The following is a 24,367-nucleotide window of genomic DNA, read 5'->3' on the forward strand; positions in this document are numbered from 1 at the left end:
CTTCCTCCCTCCCTCCCTCCCTCCCTCCCTCCCTCCCTCCCCCCCTCCCTCCTTCCTTCCTTCCTTTACTTCGGCAAGCTGGTCCCAAGTCACTATATATCCAAGGATGATCTTAAACTGATCTTCCTGTCTCCAACTCCCAAGTGTTCAGATCCTTATGCTTCTTCATAATGTGGAAATCTGTGAGCTGATTGCTGATGAGGTATGTGACTGGCGCTCTCTGCTGGCCAACTGCAGCACTGTAATTTTTTCATCGTGAGGATACCTATATCCTGGTGGAAACAGGGCATTTTGTAAACTGAGTAATAACCTCAAAGGTCACAGTAATAACCTGGCATGTTTGCACATGCTAGTAATCCCAGTGGAATCGGGAAGACAGGAGCACATGGTCATCTTCAGCCACACAGTGAAGTGGAGGTCTGCCGAGGGACCAAACAGGTTCTGTTTACGTATTTATGCATTTATATATGCATGTAACAATTACAATGAAAGAAAAAGAGGTCATGAATTTGAGAAGGAGCAAGGGGAAATGGGGATGTGAGAGAGGGGAGGAAAGGAAAGGGAGGAGTGATATAATTGTAATTCAATTTTTTAAAACCCTAAAAACAGAACACAAAAACTATCGACAGTTGGGCCCATTGTAGGGAAACTGTGACCTGGAGTGTCTCCCATGTGGTGAAACTGTAGGGTCATATTTCCTCTTGGGGAGTGTCCTCCAAGTCTGCTGTAATAGCTCAGCCCCCCAATGCAGACATTAGAGACATAGGGAAGCAGGCAGTACTTGAGGTAGGTGATAAACTTGGCTTTTCAAAAGATATACTACCTAGTTCAGAGGCATGGAAAGTGTCGGTGGCTCTGACAGTAGATTCCTAAGCCCTACTCCCTTCACAATTTGGAGCACCTGGCCCTTTCTCCCTGCCTGCCTCCAGAGCCAGCTAATTTTTAGCCCAGGGATGCCACAGTCAACCACACATGCTGACAGTTCCTGGCAGCCACCCCTAAGCACCAGCTGCAGGACTATGAAAATAGACTTCCAGTTCCCCTTGCTGATTGTCTGAAGGTTCCGATCAAGGCCACTGGAGTGGCCAGGTGTTTGCTCTTCATGGAAGCCGATCTGGGCAGGGTGCTAACCACATCCCCTGCTTGGCTGGGTTTGTGAATGATGCAATTGTCAAGGAAGAAATGAAATACATAGAAGTGGAGTCCACTCCTCAGTGAGAGGACCAGGAAGCTGACTTGAGAGTTGGTGTTGTTTTAAAGCCTTATCAGAATAAGTACCATCTGATTTCAAGAAAGAGGAAACTTTCCTTCCTTCTACTGGCTTTTCCTCACACTGAGAATATTTCAGAAGCTGTTGCACTTACCCACAGGCTGTTTCTCTCTTCCAAAAGACACTCCTCCCCATTCTCTATTCACCTCTGTACCTCCAGGATACAGTTCTTCTCTGATTGTAAAATGGTAGGAAGCCATGAATGAACCATGAACAAAGACTCTCAAAGAGCTCATAAAGGAACCTTGAGCATGTCTCTCAGGCCTGGCCACAGGCGGGGGTGTATCAGATGAGCAACTGTTTTATTTAGCTTTGTATGCAGGCGGGGAACTTCCATTTCCAAAGACAGAGCCACACATAGTTGACAGCAAAACTAAGACAGGAAGGAGACTTAGCAGAGGGGCAGAGCCAGTGAGCATGCTTGGAACTGGTCTGGAGGGCACGGAGATGGCTCTACCTACATTTTGAAGTAGACACGAGTTTGTGATTTTTTTTGTTTGTTTGTTTGTTTTGGTTTTTGAGACAGGATTTCTCTGTATTGCTTTGGAGCCTGACCTGGAACTCTATCTGTAGACTAGGCTGGCCTCAAACTCACAGAGATTCACCTCCTCTGCCTCCCAAGTGCTGGGATTAAAGGTGTGCGCCACCAACACCGGGCCTTTATGTCTACTTTTTACACTAAGTTTCTTAGTGGATAAAAAAAAAAAAAAAAAAAAACCACTAAAAGTTAGTCTTTTCTATTTTTTTTTTTTTTGAGACAAGAGTTTCTCTGTATACCCATGGCTGTCCTGGAATTCACTCTGTAGACCAGGCTAGCTTCTAACTCACAAACATCCACCTGCCTCTGCCTCCTGGGTGCTGGGATTAAAAGTGTGTGTCACCAGCACTCCCCCCCACCCCCAGTTCAGCCTGCATTCTTTTAGAACCCAGGACCACCAGCCCAGGGACAGCATCATTCACAATGGACTGGGCCCTCCCCCATCAATCACTAATTAAGAAAATGCCTCATAGCCGGATCTTATGAAGGCATTTTCTCAACTGAGGGCCCTCTTTTTAGATGACTCTAGTTGGTGTGTCAAATTGACATAAGACCAGCCAGCACACTGCCATATAAGAAAATGCAAATTAAGTTGGAGTGTGAGAAGCCATGACACTCCTGTTAGAAAGGACAATCCAGAACGTGGGTGACAGTGAGGAAGTCGGGGTGCAGTGGGTGAGGGTTGGAAGCCTTGCCCGCCTTTCATATATCTCAGGCTGGTCTCTAGTTCTCTATGCAGCTAGTGATAACCTTGAACCCTTATCCTCCTTCTGCCTCCAACTCCCATTGCTGTGTGCTCTTCCATACAGAGCTCAGCTGTGTTTGCTGCTCCATAGCCCGTGTTATCTTCTAGGTTTTGTTGCTTCCTCACCTTATCTTGTGTCCTGCCAGGCCTTGACCAGAGGGGCCTGCTGATAAGGAAGTCAGGAACACGGCAAGCTCTGAGGAGGTGGGGCTGAGGACATGGCTCAGTGTAGGAACATTGTCTGAATGTGCCAGGACCACGGTTCCATGGCCAGCTGGAAAAACAGTACACAATAAAAGCAAATAACGCAGTGAAGATGCTGCTCAGCACCAGCAGGAAGTTCTCCCCAGTTCAAAGATTGGTCATGATGGGAGAGTAGTCTGTAAATGACTTAAAGATTCCTCCATTGGTTTGTTTGGTTTGGTTACACTTTACGAAATTGAAAACAAGCATGTCTTCATTACACACTAAAGACATCATTTCAAAATGAAGAACAAGCAGGATCCACACTCATTAAGAAAGACAAATCAGGGTGAGATACAACAGTGTGCACAAGATGAAAATGTCTGGCTCAGCACCAGCAGGACTGTCCACCACTACTGCTGGGGATGTAACATGGTACAGTCAACACTGGAAAACGGCTGGGCAGTTAAAAGATCACACACACACACACACACACACACACACACACACACACACACACCTAGCTATGACACAGAGGCTCTGCTCCTAATCACATACCTGAGAGAAATGAAAGCACATTTGTAAGGTTTAGACCCAGATTGCTCAAAGCAGAGATTTCAGTAATACCCTCAAGTTGGAAGCAGCTCCAGTACACACAAACAGTGGTGCATCAATAGATAAGGTGTGATCTGTCTGCACAAAGAAAAGAATTCACTAAGCTGGGCTGTGATTCAGGGTAGAGTGATTGTCTAGCATGCAGGGGGCCCTGAGTTTGGTTCCTATCATAAGAGAGGGCAGGGAGAGGGAGGGAGAGGTAGGGGTGGAAATGAGAATGTATGTGTATAATGTTAAAAATATCCTTGGGTAAACATGCAACTCTCAAAAGAATTAGGTTCAGTGAAAGAAGCCAGAGTCCCCTTAATGCCTCCCTAAAGGCATTCACTTTATGGTTCTATTCCTAAAACCCTGAAGATGATAAGCAAACCCTACCAGTGAGCACTGGAGTAGGCATGCAGAAGGGAAGAAAAGACTAGAGAGTTTTCTGGGGGATAGGAGTGTTTTTGCAGTTGTGCCAATGGCCTCATAAGATACATATATTCCAATGCATATTTAATTCTACATTTTTATTTATTTGTTGTCTTATTCTTTTATTTAGATAGAAAGATTTATTCCAAGAAGTTTGAAAATGTCCATTGAAAAGATATTTAATTGGGGTCAGAGAGATGGCTCTGAGGTTAAGAGTGTATGCTGTTCATACAGAGAGATATGAACTCCATTCCAGCCCTCTGTCTGGAGCTCACAACCACCTGTAACTCCTGCTCCTGCATCTCTAATGTCCCGCTCCAGCCTCCTTCAGAACTGCATACACATGCTTACACTACACACATACATAAAAATTAAAATTAAATCTTGCAAAAAATACAAGAGATGACTCACTTGCACATAGATTTCCAATTTGGAATTCCAGGGCTCACGAATCCTTTGCTTATTCCCTTCCATTCTCCAGCCTGAGTGGGTGTGTCCTCCCAGAGGGCAGGGTGTTTCCCAGCATCTCCCTGCTCCGGTGGAGCCATGTGGGCACACTTTAAGCACATGTAGTTCATTGTTTACAAAGAATAGCTGTACGAATCTTTCCTATGGTTGGAAATCATAATAGTTCCCTCTCTGTGTTTGACTGAAACAAATAGGAGAAGTCAACAACAACATATCCAGGCCATAGAACAGTGGTTCTTGACCTGTGGGTCTCAACCCTCTGGGAGGGGTCTCAACCCTCTGGGAAGGGTGTAAAATGACCCTTTCACAGCGATCACCTAAGGCCATCAGAAAACACAGATATTTATATTACAATTCATAACAGTAGCAAGATTATGGTTATGAAGTAGCAATGGAAATAATTTTATGCTTGGTTGGGGGTCACAACATGGGGAGCTGTATTAAAGGGTTGCAGCACCAGGAAGGTTGAGAACCACGATGATAGAAAGTCTAAACAACGAGCTCCCAATCCATCAATTAATTAATCAGCTGTACATGACAGCTGCAGAACTCAGTGGCAGAATCAGTCACTCCAGGAACACACTGAACACCCCCTCCAACTCACTGATGCATTGGAAAGGACCAGAAGCAATAGAGTGCATTTTCCAACTACAGAAGCAGGAATTAGAGATGAATAACAAGAAGACAATGACATGGGGCTTGGATGTAGAGCACTTGCCTAGCACCTGCCTAGCATACACAAGACCCTGGGCTAATAAAAAGATCTCCAGATAGTAGGTCATTAAATAATGCCCTACAGAGGAAAACTTTAGCTTTCAGTGCAATGCAAAACTGAATTTAGGCCCCACCAGTGCAAACAACTAAAAACCGAGACACAGCATCTATTACATGGGTTTGTTTTCATCCCTCTCTATTCTTTCTTTCCTTCCTTTCACCTTTCTTTCCTCCTTTTTTTGTTTTTTTTCCCAGTCAGAGTTTCTCTGTGTAGCCCTGGCTCTTTTGGAACTTGCTCTGTAGATCAGGCTGGCCTTTAAGTTAATGATCCACCTGTTGCTGCCTCCTGAGTGCTGGGATTAAAGGTGCGCACCACCACCTCCCAGGTTATCTCCCAGGTTAGCTATCTATCTATCTATCTATCTATCTATCTATCTATCTATCTTCTATTTACTTTTAAATATTTATTTATTTATTATGTATACAATGTTCTGCCTGAATGTATGCCTGCATCTCATTATAGATGGTTGTGAGCCACTATGTGATTGCTGGGAATTGAACTCAGGACCTCTGGAAGAACATTCAGTGCTCTTAACCTCTGAGCCATCTTCTCTCCACCTCCTTTTTTTTCCTTCAAGATTTATTCTTGTTTTATGTGTGTGAGCACTTTGCCTGTGTGAATGTCCCTGTGCACCATGACACAGGTGCAGTTCCAAAGGAAGCCAGGAGAGGGTGCTGGATCCTAGGACCTGTAGTTACAGACGGTGGTTGTAAACCACCATGTAGGAGCCAGGCGACTGACCCAGTGTTCTTAACTGCTGAGTTATCTCTCTATCCCTTCCAGCCCCTTTTCTTATTCCCATATTGCACCTGGCTCCTTTGGTGGATGTCTTCATATATACCTGCCTGTCTGGATAGAAGAAAGCCTGCTCTCTGGTGTGCCTGCCTGCTGTGGCCTGGAATGATTTCTCACCCTTCCTGTAGAACTTTCAGTAAATGTTAAGTGAAGTGACTCAGCCCTTGCAGTCACATTGGTTATTTGTGGTGAAGGTGGTTAGCAGTCAGCACCCTCTCTCAGGTCCTCTATTCTTAGTGAACTTTTTTTTCCCCTCTGAAATTCAAGTTGGAGGCAGCAGAGGGCGCCTGACCACGTACATAAAAGAGTCTAAAAGTGGCATTACATTTAAGACAATCTATTACATTTTTCAAAAATATGAATTTTATTAAAATAGGACTCGGTACTTAATCTTTCCCCTATTTTAGGATTCTGATCTCACTTTAGCTCCTTTAGTCCATTTCTTTCCTGGTAATAAAAATTTCAACCTCCTGTGAATCACTGTGACATGTATCATCCATGAGCTTTCCAATTTAGCTTCGAGATTCTTCCAGATAATAAAAGCATTCATCCCAGCTGCTTCCATATCCTTTAAATCTTCCACAGGGGGTATGCTTCCCCTTTCACAGGCCTGAGAGGGGGCGCTGTTATATATCGTGGACTGTGTGATGTACCCAGTACTGCTGCATGGAGGTTACCTAATATTCTCAGAAAAGTCAGGGAGGATTCTGGATGTTTTTAAGGTGACAGCATAAGGGGACATAACTGTTCCCCTGAGCAATGGGCAGGATAAAGTTTGTTGCTACAAAGACAATGATGTCTAGAAACTCAGGCCATATTTCTGTCTCTTTCTGATCAGGCAACTTTCCTGTTTTTCTCCCTCTGCCATCACATATGATGTGCCAGCAATGTTGGAGATCATGAGGGCCTTCATCTGGTTCTACCTTTCCCCCCCTCTCTCATTTGTAGTGAAACTCTGTCCTCCAAGCATGATATTCCTATCTCTGTCTTGAAAACATAACTGTTTTGGATGGGCAGTGATGGTGCAGGCCTCTAATGCTAGCACTCAGGGGGCAAAGGCAAGTAGATCTCTGTGAGTTTGATGCCAGCCTGGTCTACAGAGTGAGTTCCAGGACAGCCAGGGTTACACAGAAAAACCCTGTCTCAAACAAAAACAAAAACAAAACAACCAAGCAAAGGAACAACAACAAACAACCCCCCACACACACCCAACAACCTACGGCTGTTTTATTATGCTTCTTTCCTGGCAATGGGAATTTCAACTTCCCTTGAATCACTGTGACCTCGATGTGCCATCCAAGAGCCTTCCAGATAATAAAAGCATCAACCCGTCTCTTCCAGATCCTTTTAAATCTTCCTCAGGGAACACACTCTCCCTTTCACAGGCTTGAGAGTGAGCACTGTTATATATTGTGGACAACAGAGACTGTTAATATTCTTGCACAAAATTGGGCCTATTAACATTCTCTTGTAGAAAGGGGGGCCTTCAGACCCTCACTCCCTCCCACCTCCTAGGCTGCAAGTGCTTTACAGATGTATATAAGACTATACAGGAGGTGGAAGGTTGGCTAAGGACACTAGTGATACAGTTTTTATGAATAGTCACTGCCCAGGCTAGTGAGACCTTTTTGTTTGTTTGTTGAGACAGGATTTTTCTGTGTCCTAAAACTCATTTTGTAGACCAGGCTGGCTTCACACTTACAGAGATCCACTTGCCTCTGCTTCTCAAGGGCTCTGCTTCTCAAGGGGTGCACCACCCCTGCTCAGCCATACAATATATTTTGATCCTCCTAGACCCCCTCCCAAAAAAAAACCCCAATGGCTTTTGACTGGCAAAAATACTGTCCTGATTGCTTTCCCTTTGGAAGTGAGGTGGGGTTATTGGGGGATGGACACCTAGGGCAGCATTGCAGATAGGTTTTAGCCCAGAAGAGCTTTCTGAGGATAACAATCTCAATTCAGCTCTGAAAAATATGAATACTTCATGAATTTTCGTGTCACCCTTTCATAGGGTCCATGCTAATCCCTGTATCGCTCCAATTTTAGTGTATCAGCTGCCAAAAGGAGCTCATTTCTTTTATCTTTTGACGCCACCCTATTTGGGGCGAAACATTGTTTCTGTGTATCTCTTCGAGAAAAACCACACAACAGTGTTGTTTTTCTCAAAAGTAACTTTTCTTCTCAAGAACTGGGATTATGGAAAAATCTGGAGTGAGTTGGGAGCTCAGTGATTAGTGGTTGGCCAGATCCAAGGCAGTTTCTTTAAAGGCTGTGCTTTGGCAACGTTCCCATAGAGAAGGAAGATCATTTGTGTTCTCTTTGCCGAAATTTTGCTTGCCCTTGTCCTTGCCCTTGTACCTTTGGGTACAGCCCAAAGATGACACCCTCTAGGCAAAGAGCATTGTCACTCTGGTCTTTCAAACTGCAGGGTCCGTCTTCCATTGTACCATTTGAATCAAATTCTGGAGATTAAATTCCTATCACATATTTGTCATACCATAAACCGTTGGGAAGGTAGATTGACATGGTAAGCCCAGGCCTCCCAATGGAGAGACATGTTGGTCTGGTGGAACCACGCCGGCAGAAGAGCAAAGGCTGTTCTCTCGCTCAGAGCAATGCCTCGAGAGCCTGACTGCGCCTGGCACATTTTACATGGGGTAGGGAACGGGGCTGCCTTAACTCGGGTCAGGAATCTTTTAAGTGCGAGGAAATTTCTCTAGAATCTCACTTGCTCCTGTCTAGTTTAGTCACCCAATTAGCTAGTGCACCCCGGTGCAGCCATGTACTAAAACAGGCCAAGACGCATCGGCTGGCGGGACGCACCGGCTGGAGGACTCAAAACACTAGTGGAGTCGGCTGCTTGACGGAACACCAGAGAAACGGACAGGAAGTGGCCTTTATTTAGCGCGCCGCTCGTTTCCGGCTGGGCGGAACGCCTCTTGCACTCCTTCCGTGGTCTCCTGGTGCCGCTTCACAACCGGCGTGATGGGCAAGAAGGGCAAGAAGGAGAAGAAGGGCCGCGGCGCGGAGAAGACGGCCGCCAAGATGGAGAAGAAGGTGTCCAAGCGCTCTCGGAAGGAGGAGGTGAGCGGGGCTCGGAGGGACTGGCGGTAGAGGGAGGCGTGGCGTGGCCTGAGACTGCGGGCGCGAGACCCGGAGCCGGTGTTGTGCCCAGCCCGGGTCTGCGGTGGCGGGCCTGCGCCCAGCCCGGCACCCCCGGGCCTCGCCGTTTCTCCCGCGCCTCTCCGCAGCGCCGGTACTCCTTGTTTACCCATTGGCTCTCCCACTCTTCCGTTGAAGATCAGATCTGTTCCGGACGCCGTTCGACTTTTCTGGCTTCCCTTTCTGGTAGAGGGAAGCAGCGTGGTGGGGTTTAGTAGAGGAGAACCTGAAGTTGAATGACTTCTCCTTTGTCCAGGTGTGCGTGTTGGGACTAAAGTTTTGTCCTTATTTTATTTATTTGAGACTGGATTTCGCTGTGTAGCTTATGAGCCTTTCTTGGAACTCGTCCTGTAGATCAGGCTGGCCTCGAATTCACAGAGATTGACCTGCCTCTGCCTCGAGTGCTGGGATTAAAGGCGTGCACCACCACCGACCGACCTAAAGTCTTAACTGTACCGCGTTTATTTATTTATCTCCAAAAGAGAGCAGATATACCTCCAGTGAGTCATAAGAATTTTTAATTTTTTTTTTGAGACAGGGTTTCTCTGTGTGTAGCCCTGGTTGTCTTGGAACTCACTCAGTAGAGCAGGCTAGCCTTGAACTCATAGATCCATCAGCCTCTGCCTCCCTAGTGTTGGTACTAAAAGCATGTGGCACCACTTCTTGGAGGCACAAGTAGGATTAAGTAACCAAACAAATTGCTGGAACTATGGGTTACAGAACAATTCGTGGTGGCCCCCCACTATCAGATTTCCACACACCCATTATCCTAGCAACTGTGGGTGGATCAGCTCTGAACTTCGGGCTAAGGGCCTTACTTGCTCTTGTCTTAGGTCTTTCTCACACAGGGTGACAGGGTATGCCCAGTAGTTTTGCAGGCACAGGATTTCCTGGGCTCTCTTCCTAATAACTTGGCAAGAGGGAACCTCAGTTGAGAAAATAGATCCATAGCATTGGCCTACATGGGGCTGGAGAAGTGGCTCAGCTGTTAAGGACATTTGTTGCTCTTTCAGAGGATCCAGGGTAGATTCTGTGCACCCACATGATGGCTCACAACTGTCTGGCTTTTGTGGGCACCTTTTTTGAACATGGTGCACAGACAAACACTTACACACATAAAATAGTACATTTAAAAATTGTCTTGTAGGCAAGTCTGTGGGGGTATTGTTTTGATGTAGATGGGTTCCACAAGGCAGGGGACGAGGGAGCCAGTAAGTAAGTGGCTTTCCTCCAAAGTCTCTGCTTCATTTCCTGCCTCCAGGTTTCTGCCTTGAGTTCCTGATGTTACTTCCTTTCATGATGGAATATAACCTGTAAGATGCAATAAACTCTTTCCTCCCCAAGCAGGCTATTGACACAAATAGGCTGTCAGAGGCCATTAAAGGTAGTGTGGCCAGAGTAGGATCTCCTTCATGGAAAGCCCTTGGTTTGTAGAAGAGGCAATGCTTACATCTGCACCTACAGAAAGCTGCCATTGGTATCACAACAAATATTTCCTGAATGTGTCAAGTTCTGTGTTTTCAGACCCATGTTAGGATTCAGGTGTAATTGGATCCCAGTCTAGTCAGACCAATGCAACAAAAGCTGGCTATGCTTTTGACTCTAAGACAGGCTAGACAGAGTCTCACATGTAGCTACTTTTGGATCTTTAGGAAGACCTGGAGGCCCTCATAGCCCATTTCCAGACCCTGGATGCCAAAAAGACCCAGGTCACAGAGACACCATGTTCTCCACCTACCCCACGGTAAGTGAGCAAACTTTGTTTCTACTTTTTTGGGGGGAGTCTAGAGGGTTTTGACAAAGGGTTTCCATGTAGCCTTGGCTGTTCTGGAACTCTCTTTGTAGTCCAGGCTGGCCTCAGAACGCTGCTTCCCAATTGCCAAGAAGAACTGACTGTCATCCCCTGCTCTACAGGGGCGTGGGGAGCTGATCTCTCAGTATTGTGCTCTTGCCACAGACTGTGACAAAGGCATGGCTCTGGTGACCTTCCCTTTGGTTCTCAAGTATTTTAAGAATGTGTCAGGGGTGTCGACTGAAGAGCACCAGAAATTTTTGCTGTTCTTAATGCTTTTGTATTTACATGTGAAAGCTTATTAAATAGAAACTCTAAATTTGGCATTCTAGGTGAATTTATAACTTACGAGAAATGTAGCATTCACACTCTTGTGAAATGGGCTGAATGAATAACTTGGGTCTCCATTGAATTGCTCTCTCCCCCTTCTAACATCAGATTCCTTTTAAATTTGATTTATGGCTCTCTAATACCTGTCTGCACTATCAAGCTCATAATCATTAGGAAAGGGCCAGTGTCTTTGTAGACTGTTGTTTGGGAAAGGGTGTAATAAGCTGTATTGTTCAGGTAGGAAAAGTGTGTAAGCCTCTCTGCCTCTAGCTCCATTTTGTTTAGTTGGTACATGAGTGCTTCATTTTCCCAGCGTGGGATTTGATTGAGCTTATCCTGCCATCACTTGCTTGAGGGGAAGCCCAAGGTGGTGTGTGTGTAGCTCTTTGGGATGTGATAATTAGGTGCAGTGATGGCTCCAGAGCCTGAATCCCTCTGATTCACACATGGCTTTACCTGTTCAGGGTGTGGGAGGGAGTCATTGTTGAGCCCTGGAGTGAAGTGGTGGTGGCAAATTGTGCTGCACTGGCTTTTACTTTCCTCTTCAGTTGGTGCACTGTTGGACCCATATGGTTGTTGAAGCAGGCCTGACACCTTCACTCAGGAATCCATTCTGAGTGTAGATGAATTCTTCTTCACTCTGAATGTGGATTATTATTTTTTGATAATGATTTGGCATTTTTCTAAAGCAACATTAACCCAAAGTTAGGTTTAATGTCAGGGTATAGTTTAAAAGGCCCTCAGAGAATGCTTTCTGGTGGGAGGGAACAAGAGGTGGATCTGAGATAGTGAGATTACATCTTCCTTGATAACCAAAATATTTTCTGACCTCCCACCTTCCAGTTGTGCGTTTTTGTTTTTTATTTTGTGTGTGGGTTTTTTTTTTTCTTTTTCTTTTTGGTTTGTTTTGTTTTTTGGTTAAGATTTATTTATTTATATGTATACAGTGGTCTACCTGCATGTATGCCTGCATGCCAGAAAAGGGCACCAGATCTCATTATAGACGGTTGTGAGCTACCATGTGGCTGCTGGGAATTGAACTCAGTACCTCTGGAAGGATAGCCAGTGCTCTTAACCTCTGAGCCATTTCTCCAGCCCTCAGTTGAGTTTTAAAACCATGTTACTCATGCTTTCTTTCGCTGATTATCTGCGAGTCAGCTTAAGGGAGGAGAGGGTTACCAGAGCCCATGGTTTTGGAAAATGATGTGGAGGAGCAAAGCTGCTCACCTCATGAGACAGGGGACAGGATGGAAGACGACTTCAGCAAAGAGACACCTTCAGAAGTCCACTCCAGTGACTCATTCCTCCAGCAGTGGCTAATGCGTCCACTTCTTCCTGATCCATTACTTCTCAGTAGGGCTACCTGCTGGGGAGCAAGCCTTAGCCTCTGAGCCTTTGGGAAATTTTTATGTCCTAACCATAATAAGAGCATGTAGGCACAGGTGTGGATTGATACAGAGAAGGACCTGGCACTGGGTTGTATAAGGTTGGCATGGTTGGTGCCTGCAGCTCAGGATATTTACATGCTCAACGAGAAGATTTGGAGCGACAGGAGTTTGGGACACTGTTCTTTATTATTTATTATTTGACCATGTCACACACGCATTTGATTCTGATTATGCTCCCCACATCCCCAGTCTTACACATGTGACATAAATGTGTCACTTTAACCCTTTTCACCTGAGTTCAGTGGGATTGGTTATGTTTGCATTGCTGTGCTGTGTAGTTTCTACACTATCGAGCTTTAAAATGTTCTGTCTCCATGAAGTACTTGCTCCTTGTTTCCTGCTAAGAGCCAGCTTGCTCCTGTCACTGAGGATCTGCCTGTCTATAGAGATTTCTCATATAGAGAGTAGTGTGGCATGTGTGTTTGGAGACAAGTTTCTTTCACTCAGTGTATCTCAGAGACTCATGTACAGGATAGTGATTCGTTCCTTCCTAGGATTGGGCCACATACTGCTCTGTGCCACACTTGGCTGGTTCACACATCTGTAGCATCCTGGATGATTGTTCTTCTGCACTTGGTGGTTGTGAACAGTACTTTGATGAGTCCGTGGTACTTCAGATACATGTTTTAGTTCTGGATCTCCCTTTTGAGGAACTGTCAGCTGCTTCTGTGCAGCTGCATTTTCAATGCTGGTTTCTTCCCTGAAGAATTTCTCCACCAGAGAAATGATCTGTGCACAGTAAATCCCCAAGAGGGTTCCAATTCCCCAGACACAACTTGCCCTTAATAATCATTTTTTCTTCTGAGAAGCATCTTATAGAGTGAGTGTTGTGCTGGGGCACATCACTGCAGGATCTGAGAGCTGGGCTTCTGCAGTGATGCTCCTATGGCCACTACATTTGCTCCAGTTTCCACTTTGATAGTCAGATATACACGTATTCCCCACCGCTGTTCTGTTATTCTGTGGAATAAGTAGGAGTGTTGATGATTTCTGTAGATGGTATTGGGCCACATACTGAAATACTTCAGTAGCAAACTTGGCTGTTTTTGTTATTTTTATTTATTTGTGTGTAAGTATATACATACACATACATCACTGTGCACATGTAGAAGTGATAGGACAGCTTGTGAGAGTTCTTCCCTACCATGTAGGTATGTGGGTTACCAGGAATGGAGCTCAGGTCATCTGGTTTAGCTTCAAGAGCCTTTATCTGCAGAACCATCTCACTAGCCTTGGACTTGGTAGAGTTTTGACTGTGATTTAATTGTGTGTGTGTACATGTATACACACACACATACACACACACACACGTACATACATGCTGGAGGTGGCAGGGTGATCCTTGGTCCTGTCCTCTGGGGGGTGGGGGTCAAGGAAGGGAAGGGGAGTCTGTGTTTAGACTGGTGTCATGTTCTCTGATGTTGCTCCTCTGGCTTTGTCTTGTAGGTTAAATGCTTCCCTGTCTGCTCATCCAGAGAAAGATGAATTAATCCTTTTCGGAGGTGAATATTTCAATGGCCAAAAAGTAAAGTATATATGTTTTTCTTTTTCTCCCAATTTTTTCAGTGCTCGTTTGAAGTAAATTTAAATTGGTGATATAAACGTGCCTTTGTCCTGTCACTTCCCTCTTGTACTCCCCCCATTCTAAGTGTCAGGCCTGATGTGGGTAGTGATTGCCAGTTACCAGCATCCCTTAGGGACTGGCAGCAGGGGCTTCAGTGCTGCAGGTACCCTGGTTTCTTCTAGTCAGTGGAGCTCCACTGGGCCATATGTGTGCACAGAATTGTTTTGAACAGTGAACTGTGGGGCCAGAAAACCCTGAGTTTTATTTAGAGTGTGGAGGGAAAGTAGTTGCACGTGTGGGCTCTTCCAATAGCCTGTGAAAGCTCCAGGTCTTACTTCACTTGTCCAGCTCTCTCTCTGTATCTTCATGCACTTAAAAACTGGCTTAAATTCAGAGAGTGATGAATCTTGCAGTGCAGCAGAGGCTCTTGGGGCCTGAGGAATCAATTGGCATAATGACATGTAGTCCCTAACTTGTAAGGGTTTTGTTTGTCACCTTTTAGTTTAGAGTGGTGAAAGGGTACTGTTACAGCCATTGTGTTTGTCATGTCAGAACACTGTTTTATGACGAGGTGGCGTGTTAGACTCCTCCCAGCCATTTTGAGGCTAGTGTTCTGAGCCCACTTTAAGATGGGCTGGGAGGAGAGGGGGAGGTTTGATGGGTTAATCATACACAATGCATCTTCCATTTTGTATTTATACCTGTTCATAAATAAGTTCATTGAGAATTAAGCCTGTGGCAAGTCAGGAGCATCTGTCATGACCTCCCAGACAATCTTGGGGCTTACACATGGCCTGTCTGCACTGGTGTGATTAGTGTATAAGCTTCCTGGAGTATACTCACTGCTGTTGTTGTCATTGCTGTCTGCATGTCATTTGTGGCCTTTATGATCCACTTCCCTCCTGCAGACCTTCATGTATAATGAACTATACATCTACAGTATCAGAAAGGATACCTGGACGAAAGTTGACATCCCTGGCCCACCTCCAAGGCGCTGTGCTCATCAGGTAATGCTAGAACTGCTTGTCAGAGAGTCATCTACAGATGACAGGTCATCTCCTGCTTCCCACCTGCTACATCCTTCTGGGTCTTTGAGATTCTGTGGCTCAGGCTAGTCTTAGACTCATGGCATCCTCCTGCTTTAGAGACTGGAGCCATTAGCCTGGGCTCTGCCATCTTCCTTGGACACCTTACTGAGTTTCACTGTACTAGTCTCTTCACTTGTGAGAAAGGAGCGAGCGCCTGCTCCAAACAATGTGGTGATTGAATGTCATCCTGCATGTTAAAACAGTGTAAATAAAGTGGCACCTATTGGGTTAGAGCATCCTATGTGTCCCAGGGCTAGGCTGGTGCTGACCACAGCAAGATGGAATGTTCAGGAGTGGGTCAGATGGTGGAGGGAATAGAATTATTTTGGATAAATTGTAGTTATAAGCTTATAGCTAACTTTTTTTTGCAGATACAAAGAGAGCAGGTGAGAGTTCCTCTGCCTCTTAGGAAAGCTGTTCCCAGTGTCAGGTGTCCCTTGAGCTCTGCTGTGTAGCTCTCCTCCTCATCCAACATCTCAGTTCCTTCTCAGAACAGTTTGCTCTCCTTTCCTGGAAGAAGGATGGGTGTGGACACAGGGGACAACTCTTTTGTGTTGACTCTGGAGGCTACAGGCAGCTGACTGTGGTTTGATGTCAAGAAAGGGGAGAAGGCTGTGTCTGCCTGATCACTTGGCAGTTTTTCCCCAAAGTAATAGTCAGGAGCGTTTTTCATTGTGTTGGTTCATTTTTGTCAACTTGCCATAAGCTAGAGTCACCTGGAAAAAGGGGCCCTCAGTTGAGGAATTGCCCCCATCAGATTGTCTTGTGGGCACTTGTGTGGGGCAGTTTCTTGATTAATGATGGATGTGGGAGGGCCCAGCTCTCTCTGGCTTGTTCTGATCCTGGGCAGGTGGTCCTGGGTCATAAAAGAAAGCAAGCTGAGCAAGTCTTGGAGAGAAAACACAGTAAACAGTGCCCCTCCATGGCGTTGCTTCAGTTCCTGCCTCCATGTTCCTGCCCTGCCTTACTGACAGCTGGGTCCTGGTTAGAGCCTCCCTTGCTGGGTCTGGTACCCTCTGAGTTCTGGGATGCAGCAGTGAGACTGGGCCTCTGGCAGAGTTCTTTGTTTTGTGCATTGTTTGGTCCTGAGGGTATCTGGCTTGGGTAGGGCTTGGGTTCCCTCAACAGAAGGGTGAGAATGACACCAGAAACTTGTGTTGTGTTGTGTTTTGGTGGTGTTGGGATGAAATGGGATACAGAATCTGACACATGCTGTTTGTGCCAATGGTCTTAGTTTTGTTTTTTTGACACTTAAGGTTTTTTCCTGTGTTTCAGTGCAGTGACAAGTGAGCCCAAATACCTGTCAGCACATATCCTGGTGGGGCAGGCTGGTAGCACTATCCTTGCTCTATACCTTATGTGTAGGTGTGCACCAGCCTATACCTGGTCGCATGGTCATGTCTGCTTCTGTTAGACGGAAAGTTGTTTGCCACCAGTTTGCATTGTGTGTGTATGTGTGGGTTTTTTTGGGGGGGAAAGGGGGACTGCTGCATATGTGCAGTGTGTTTTCAAGGTTGTTTTTTGGGAGAGGGGGTTGGTTCATTTCCAACCAAGTATAGTAGTGAGGGCACAGGTGAAGCTGCCTGAGGTCTTTCAGTTACAGATAGAGGGGGCAAACAATGGCAGGGAAGTGGCTTTCAGCCCTTCCAGTCTGAGGACTCCTAGTCTCTTGAGAGAGTGGTTGGGATTGTCCTGAGGTACACAATGGCTTTTTGGCCTGTGCTCTGATTCCAGGAGGTTGTTCTAACCTGGGAGGCTGTTGTAGAAATCAGTTGTGTCAGGGTGCTTAGACTACATTCACCAGCAGCTTGGTGTAGTGGTGCATGCCTTTAATCCCAACAGTAGAGAGCTACTGATGCAAACGTGTGCCTGTGGAGGACAGAGTTTGACATCTGGTGACTTCCTTAATCCTTACTTAATAAATTTATTGAGATGGTTTCCTACTGAACCTGGGACTTGCTGATTTGGCTGGGCAGCCAGCAAGCCCCAGGAATTCTCTGGTCTCTGCCTCCAGCACAGGCCAGCTTGCTTTATTTTTTAAATGTGGGTTCTAGGGGATTGAGCTCAGTTCCTCAAGTTTGCACAGCAAGCACTTTACCAACTGAATCATCTCTCTAGCCAATTATGATTTAAGTGTCCGGGGTGCTGTTTTGTATATATGGCAAGTGGAAAGTACACACCCCTGGGTTTGGTTTCATGGTGCCCCTTGGCTGTAAGCTCAGCTTCCTTATGTGTGTGCCCAAGTGAAGGCATGGCACTTGCAGGAGACCAGAAGACAGCTCTCAGGAGTCAGTTCTCTCCTTCTGCTATGTGTTCTGGGCTGGAACTCAGGCATTCAGGTGTGCACTAAGTACTTTTGCCTGCTGAGTTTTCTTGCTAACTCTTGAGTTTTTGTTTGTGCTGGGCAACTAGGATCACTAAGTGACCAAGTTCTTTTATATTTACATCTTCAAAAGATGAATCTTAGCTAGGTGCATGTCTTCAATCCCAGTATTCAGGAGGCCTGAGCAGATGTATCTTTGTGAGTTTGAGGCCAGCTTCATCTATATAGTGAGTTCCAAGCCAATTAGGGCTATATAGTGTGACCCACTGAAAAGAAAAGAAAGATGCATCTGGTTTGAAGCTGTTAAGGAATGGTTTTGAAACAGCAGTTTCAAAAGCTTCCTGAAAAACGGTAGAGAAATCCCACAGGGTTAAACATGTCAGCATTAAATCCCAAGTGGAAAACTGGTTCCTTGGGTTCCTGTGTTGTTTTTGTTGTATATTTTTTTTCAAATGTATAGTTCATAGGTTTTTTTTTCCTATTTGTATATGTATTTAAATTTTTTTATTTAAATTTCATGTGCATTAGTATTTTGCCTATTTGTATGTCTGTATGAGGATGTCAGATCCCCTGAAACTGGAGTTAGAGACAGTTATGAAATGTGTGGGTGCTAGGAATTAACCTGCATCTTCTGGAAGAGAAGCCAGTGCTCTTTACTGAGCCATTTCCAGTCTTGTGTTTGTATTTTTTAACTTAAAACATTTTTTTGCATTATTTATTGTGGGGTGTGTGTGTGTGTGTGTGTGTGTGTGTGTGTGTGTGTGTGTGTGTGTGTGTATTTATCATGACACACATCTGGAGGTCTGAGGACAGCTTTTGGGGAGTTCTTTCAGCCTGTGGCTTCCTGAGATTGAACTCAGGGCATCAGGTTTGGTGCAAGCACATTTACCTGCTGTGCCATCTCACAGAAAGCTGCTTTTCCTTTTCAATAATTTCAGTACTTGATGGTTTTCTTCTTCTTCTAGCTCCTTTGGTGGAAGCTTATCTCCTCTTATTTCTTCTTACTAGAAAGAAACATTTTTTGTTTGTTTGGTTGGTTTTGGTTTTTGAGACAGGGTTTCTTTGTAGCTTTGGAGCCTGTCCTGGAACTTGCTCTATATACTAGGCTGGTCCCGAACTCTACTTCCCTGTTCTCTGCTTCCCAAGTGCTGGGATTAAAGGCATGCACTACTGCTACCGCCTGGCTGCTAGAAGCATTTAAGCTGCAACTCCCTTCTAGAAGTGGCTACAGCTCTGTCTTATATACACTTGGTGCTTTGTGGTTTCATGTGGTCGGAGTGAATGAACCTAGATCATTCTGATGTACTTGGATTTGTTATTTGACCTATGAGCTATAGAATTTAGCAGTCATTTAATCTGCAAATACTTTGGAATTGTTTTCAGATACCTTTTTGTTGCTCAAGTTTTATTCTGTTGCAAGGAAGCTTTCATGATTCAGACTGTTGAGAATTACCTTGTGGACCCATGTGATCCCATGGAGAAAAGACTGTGTCCTCCAGCTGCATTGCCTGACTAGCATTCAGGTCTTCTATGAACTCACTGTTGTATCCTTGATGACCTGTGTTCTGGAGTTCACTGCCTGTGCTTAAGATAGCCCACCTCCCTTCTTGGGACTTAGGCTTCTGTGTTAGATCCTAACTCCCTGCCCAGCCTCCTTAGGGGCTATTTAATGTACCTTCCTTAAGAATCATGCTGTGGGGCTAGAGGGATGGCTCTGTGGTTAAGAGCACTAGCCATCCTTACAGAGGACATGGGTTTGGTTCCCAGCACCCACATGTGTTTCACATTCCTCAGAGTTCTGAGTTGAGGAGGACTTTGTTTGAGCATGGGGCCTACAATGGAGGGGTGCTTACAGGAGAAACTGGTTTCCAAAGAAATGTGTCTGTCCCTACTCCCTGGAAGCCAATTGCAGTTACTGATTGTAAAACCTTCCAAGTACATGCATCTGCAATGGTTTGTACAGAAGGTAATAAGAAACCTCACGGGCTGTCTGCTGCTCTCTCTCTTTTGTTTGTGCCTTAGGGAGGCAGAACTGGGCCTGACAGTGCATTCCTGCATATGTGAGCCTTGGTCTTGTTCTGGTTTTGGCAAGAGTCCCATGGCCTGCCCTGCTTAGCTTGCTTCTCAGATTGCAGGCCTGAAAAAGAGCCTGGCACTAAGTAGCTGGCAGGTTGGTTCTTTTCTTTTTGAGACAGGGTCTCATTGTGTAGCCTTAGCTCTTGAACTCATAGATCAGCCTGCCTCTGTTTCCCAAGTACTGGAATTAAGGTATACAGCACTGCCTGGCAATAGGTGGGTCCATTCTTTGCACAAATACTACCACAGTCCCAGGGGCTGTGCACCCAGAGTCTCTAGGAGAGCTCATCCCATGGCCTTGGTGCTGTGGTCCATGCTTTTTTCCTTTTGGTTGGCAAGCTGTTGTGAACCATGGTGGAAGCTTCAGCTTTGATACTTTGGGGCTGAGGTGCTTGTGTGGCATTGCTCTGCTCTCCATGGGTCTTCGGGCTGGACTGGTTGGAACAGTAAACTTCCTGTGGAGGGAACCTGCAGGCCCTACCTGCACTGCTTTTGTCAGTGTATTTGTATATTTACTGTATTTGTGCTGCTGTAGATAACACAGTACCATGTTAGAGTAGTTTATTCTTCATAGGTTTGGAGGCAGGAAGCCTAGCATCAATGTACCAGCATCTTAGTGCTGTATAGGGTGTGGTGGACAGGTGTGCATGTCTGCCATCCCAGCATTCAGGAGGTGGAGGTTGGATCAGAAGCTCAAGGCCATCCTTGGATACATAATGAGTTTGAAGCCAGCCTGGGCTACAGGAAGCTTTATTTTTATTTTTTTAAAAGTGAGTTTTGTAGACAAACAGCAACCCTTACCTTTAGATTTTTAAAAATAAACACTAGATAATTCATGTCATGTGATTGCTTTTTTGTGAAGTACTTTTAGATGTGTGGTAGAGCCTAGGAATGGGTTGAGTGGACTGAAACAGACTGGGCTCTGAGGGTAAGAATGCTCTCTTATTGCACAAGCATGAAGACCTGAATTAGGATCCCAGCATCTATATAAAAATATGGGTGTGGTTGCATATGTACTTGTAACTCCAGTGTTGTCAGGGGCAGAGACGAGAGGATCACAGGAGCTTGCTACACAAGCTGAGCTCCAGGTTCAGTGAAAGACCCTGCTTTTTTATTTATTTTTTTTGAGACAGGGTTTCTCTCTCTGTATTGTTTTGGAGCCTGTCTTAGAACTAGCTCTGTAGACCAGGCTGGCCTCGAACTCACAGGGATCTGCAGGCCTCTGCCTCCCGAGTGCTGGGACTAAAGGTATGTGCCACCAACTCCCAGCAAAAGACCCTGTCTTAAGGAGACTAAGGTAGAGAGCCATAGACAGGACACTCAGCATCTTCCTTCTACCTCTGCACCCACACACAGGCAAGTACAACCCCCCCCCCATGTGTATAAAACCTCATACCCTCATACACCTGTGCATACATCTTGCACATTCATATACACGTGCATACACCTTACATATACCTTTGTGTATATCCTTCACACAGTTGCATATAACTCACATACATATCCACATAGCTTGCATTCACACATATGCATATACCTTATACACATACATATGTGATGTAAATACTCCTCACATCCACACATGTGCTTGTCTTACATACACACCTCATATACATCTGTATACAATCTCAATACACTCATACACATGATGTGCACTCATATACACATGCATGCATCTCATATATACATGTGCATATGCCTCACATAGGTGTATATTTCACATCCACACACATGCAAATGCCTCACAGATACATATGCATACACCTTACATCCCTGTGAATATTCATCACACAGTGTATATGCTTTACATACTAATGTGCATACAACTCACACATGTTTATACCCCACACTCTCACAAGTACATACATATACCTCACATACACATGACTAACAATAAACAGCACTGAAGTGCTTCATTATAATGATTTAATAAAATAGAAATGATATTTGCTCTTTGAAAACCTATATGAAGTTATAGTAACTGCTCACTTAATAGGACAGTATGTTGTCTGAATGTAAGTAGATGTCTGTCTTGCAGTCTAGGGAAACATGGACGTGTTAGGACTTTGAGTATAATTAATATGCCTAGGGAAGTTTGTTCTAGAAGCTTCCTGTTGGAAGCAGGAGGCAATGGCTAAGGGAGTCCCTGAGATTCTGGGTGGATGATGCTGATGCTGCTGTCATGCTAGGGCCAGCTGTGCTGTCTCGTGGCCCACCTAATCTGTTTGCTTTCTTTTAACAGGCTGTGGTAGTGCCCCAGGGTGGTGGACAGCTGTGGGTCTTTGGTGGAGAGTTTGCATCTCCTGATGGTGAGCAGTTCTACCATTACAAGGACCTCTGGGTCCTGCACTTGGCCACCAAGACCTGGGAACAGATTCGGTAAGATTCTGGATGGGAGCCTGAGCCCTGGCCTCAGCTTTGGTTCTTGATTGGGTTTGAGTTATGAGTGGGGCAGGGAGGGTACAGGGTACTTTCCTGTATGGTGGGGCAAGGGCTTTGCTGGAGGCATTGTTTGAGGTGGTGAGCATCGAGCAGTGTGTCAGGCCTGAGTCACCCTTTCCATGCAGCTCCTCCAGTGTGGGTTCATGCTAAGACCAGGAGATGGCCCTGTGTTATGCCGATGTAGAAAATAGCAGAGCTGGTCAGAGGAAGGAGAGACCTTCATGGGTCCCAGACACTTGCTGTACTGGTGCCTGATTCTCTCTGCTGGGAGCCTCTGTTGTGTGTCTGTCATACTGTATATATCTGAAAGAATTGCTGCAGAGAGGAGCTTGCCAAAATGGTGTTGCCAAGCCCTAATGCCAGGGATGTGCATGACACAGTGTAAGGATACTGTCCTCTTTGCTAATAAAGCAGTTAACCAGAATTAGGCAGGGGCCAGAGTCTCCTGGTCCCAGGACTTTCACTGGAAGGGGTGTGGCTGTCATTGGAGAGAATGTTCAGGGGCCTTTAACTCCTGATCTTCTTGCCTCCACCTCCTGAATTCTGACACCCATGGCTTAGTTGCCATTTTTAACCCCTCAGTTTTAGCTACAGACTCATACAAGTAGAAAGGTGATTATTTATGTGCTTTACTGCCTCAGTCCACGCCCCCCCCCCCCAAGTCCTCTGCTGACAGCATGGCTTCTGGAATTATCAGGGAATGTTGTGCTGATACAGATCCAGGGAATGTGCTTTGAGAAATTTTCCTCATAATTAGGTGTAATGGGTGTTTCACAGTCATTCTCGGCCCCTTTAGGAAGCCCAAAGTCCTGAGTGCCTAAGTGAAATGTGAGTTGTTGCCAGGCGGTGGTGGTGGTGCATGCCTTTAATCTCTGCACTCAAGAAGCAGAGGCAGGCAGATCTCTGTGAGTTCATGGCCAGCCTGGTCTATATAGCCGAGTGCTGGGACAGGCTCCAAAGCAATACAGAGAAACCTTGTCTGGAAAAACCAATCCCCCCCCCCCCAAAAAAAATGTGCTTGTTGATATGGGCACAGTCAAGTCAAGCCTTTGACCCATGGAAGAATGGAAAGCCCCTCCCCCACACCCCTGAGGTGAGGCTCAGAGAAGCGTAGTAATTTCTTCCTCTGATCCATATGTGGATGTTGATAATGTGTGGAGAAATGCCCACCATAGCTTTCTTCCCCCAGATATTCACAAGACAATGCCTTGTTCCTGAGATTAGCTAAACCATTCTCCTTGATCCAGTTGTATACCACAAAACCCACCTACTTGCTTATCTGTATGTAATAACCCCACCTGCTTGTTCAGCTGTGTGCAATAGCCCTGTCTTCCTGTTCAAATCTATATAATAAGCACTCTGAGCTTCCAGGTGCTGTGGTTTCCCCATCAGAAACCTCAGTCCACTTAACCCCAGCTTTTGTGTTTGTCTGTGTCTGCCTTTCCTTCAGTTCCTTGACTTGTCAGTCAGATCTGTTCCTGGAGCTGAGCTAGGTCAGGGTTGGAAGTCAGGAGTGAACACTATACAGCGTACACTGCTGTTCACATGCCTAATAGTTGCTTTCTGTCTCTAATCAGTGTCACTGTCAGGGGTCTGTGATGTTCACATTCCTTGTGTTGATTTGAGCATGACTCGTGTTTAAGGCCCTTGATTAAATGCAAAAGAACATGTCTGAGGACCTTAGGGAAGTACCCATGCTTCCACTCAGGTGCAGGCCCCAGCTCCTGAGGGGCCTGATTCCTGATCCTTTTGGTTTGGGGTGTTTCAGTGCTTTTCTTCCCTATCTCTTTCCCTTTCCTGAAGGATCTCACTGCAGCTCTGGCTAGACTGGAACTCTCTTTGTAGACCAGGCTGACCGTACTCACTAACCCTGCCTCTACCTCACAAGTACCGGGATTAAAGTCATGGGTCACCAGGACTGCTTTGGGGCTTTTCCATTTTCCTGGCTACCCCCTGACAGACACCACAGCTGTGGCAGTCTTACTGAGTGAGCAGTTTTCTTGTCTGACTTGATAGAAAGATCTGGAAGCCAGTCACAGTGCAGAGTCTGTGTTTGTGATTCTGGCCTTGCGGGTGCTTGGAATGAGCCATCCAGAAGCGTGGAGGATTTGTCCAACAGGAGTGGAAGGCACCCAGGCTAGGATGACAGTTATCCAGGGGGTACTTGCCTTGGTGTTGGGTTGGAAGTATGTAAGGAAGCACCCAGCAGTTCAGGGAGAGCAAAGTTCTGTGCTTTCCACCAAGATATTAGTCAGTTCAGATGGAATCCTCCATTTGAATATGAGATGGATCTGAGATTAGCCTCTGATCTGGGTGTGTTTAATACGTCGGGGTTTGGGGTA

General features: G+C 45.7%; 1 protein-coding gene and 1 non-coding gene across 3 annotated transcripts in view; one reads left to right on the forward strand and one right to left on the reverse strand.

The window, feature by feature from the left end:
• Positions 1 to 7,766: 7,766 nt before the first annotated feature.
• Positions 7,767 to 7,870, reverse strand: LOC127234779 (U6 spliceosomal RNA). Its single transcript, XR_007835601.1, has one exon. It is a non-coding gene; the product is annotated as a U6 spliceosomal RNA (small nuclear RNA).
• Positions 7,871 to 8,710: 840 nt separating this feature from the next.
• The window catches only part of Klhdc4 (kelch domain containing 4), a 34,433-nt gene continuing 18,776 nt past the window's right edge, over positions 8,711 to 24,367 (forward strand). Inside the window, exons 1-5 of one of the 2 annotated variants that reach the window (XM_051201640.1) lie at positions 8,711 to 8,884; positions 10,615 to 10,706; positions 13,979 to 14,057; positions 15,005 to 15,103; positions 21,826 to 21,962. In XM_051201640.1, coding sequence (XP_051057597.1) covers positions 8,786 to 8,884; positions 10,615 to 10,706; positions 13,979 to 14,057; positions 15,005 to 15,103; positions 21,826 to 21,962 — 506 coding nt within the window. In that variant the 5' untranslated portion in view covers positions 8,711 to 8,785. Of the gene's footprint in view, positions 8,885 to 10,614; positions 10,707 to 13,978; positions 14,058 to 15,004; positions 15,104 to 21,825; positions 21,963 to 24,367 lie in introns of those variants that run through there. The other variant, XM_051201641.1, reaches the window with a different exon arrangement.

Source organism: Phodopus roborovskii, unplaced genomic scaffold, assembly GCF_943737965.1.
Source record: "Phodopus roborovskii unplaced genomic scaffold, PHOROB, whole genome shotgun sequence".
NCBI classification, from domain to species: domain Eukaryota; kingdom Metazoa; phylum Chordata; class Mammalia; order Rodentia; family Cricetidae; genus Phodopus; species Phodopus roborovskii.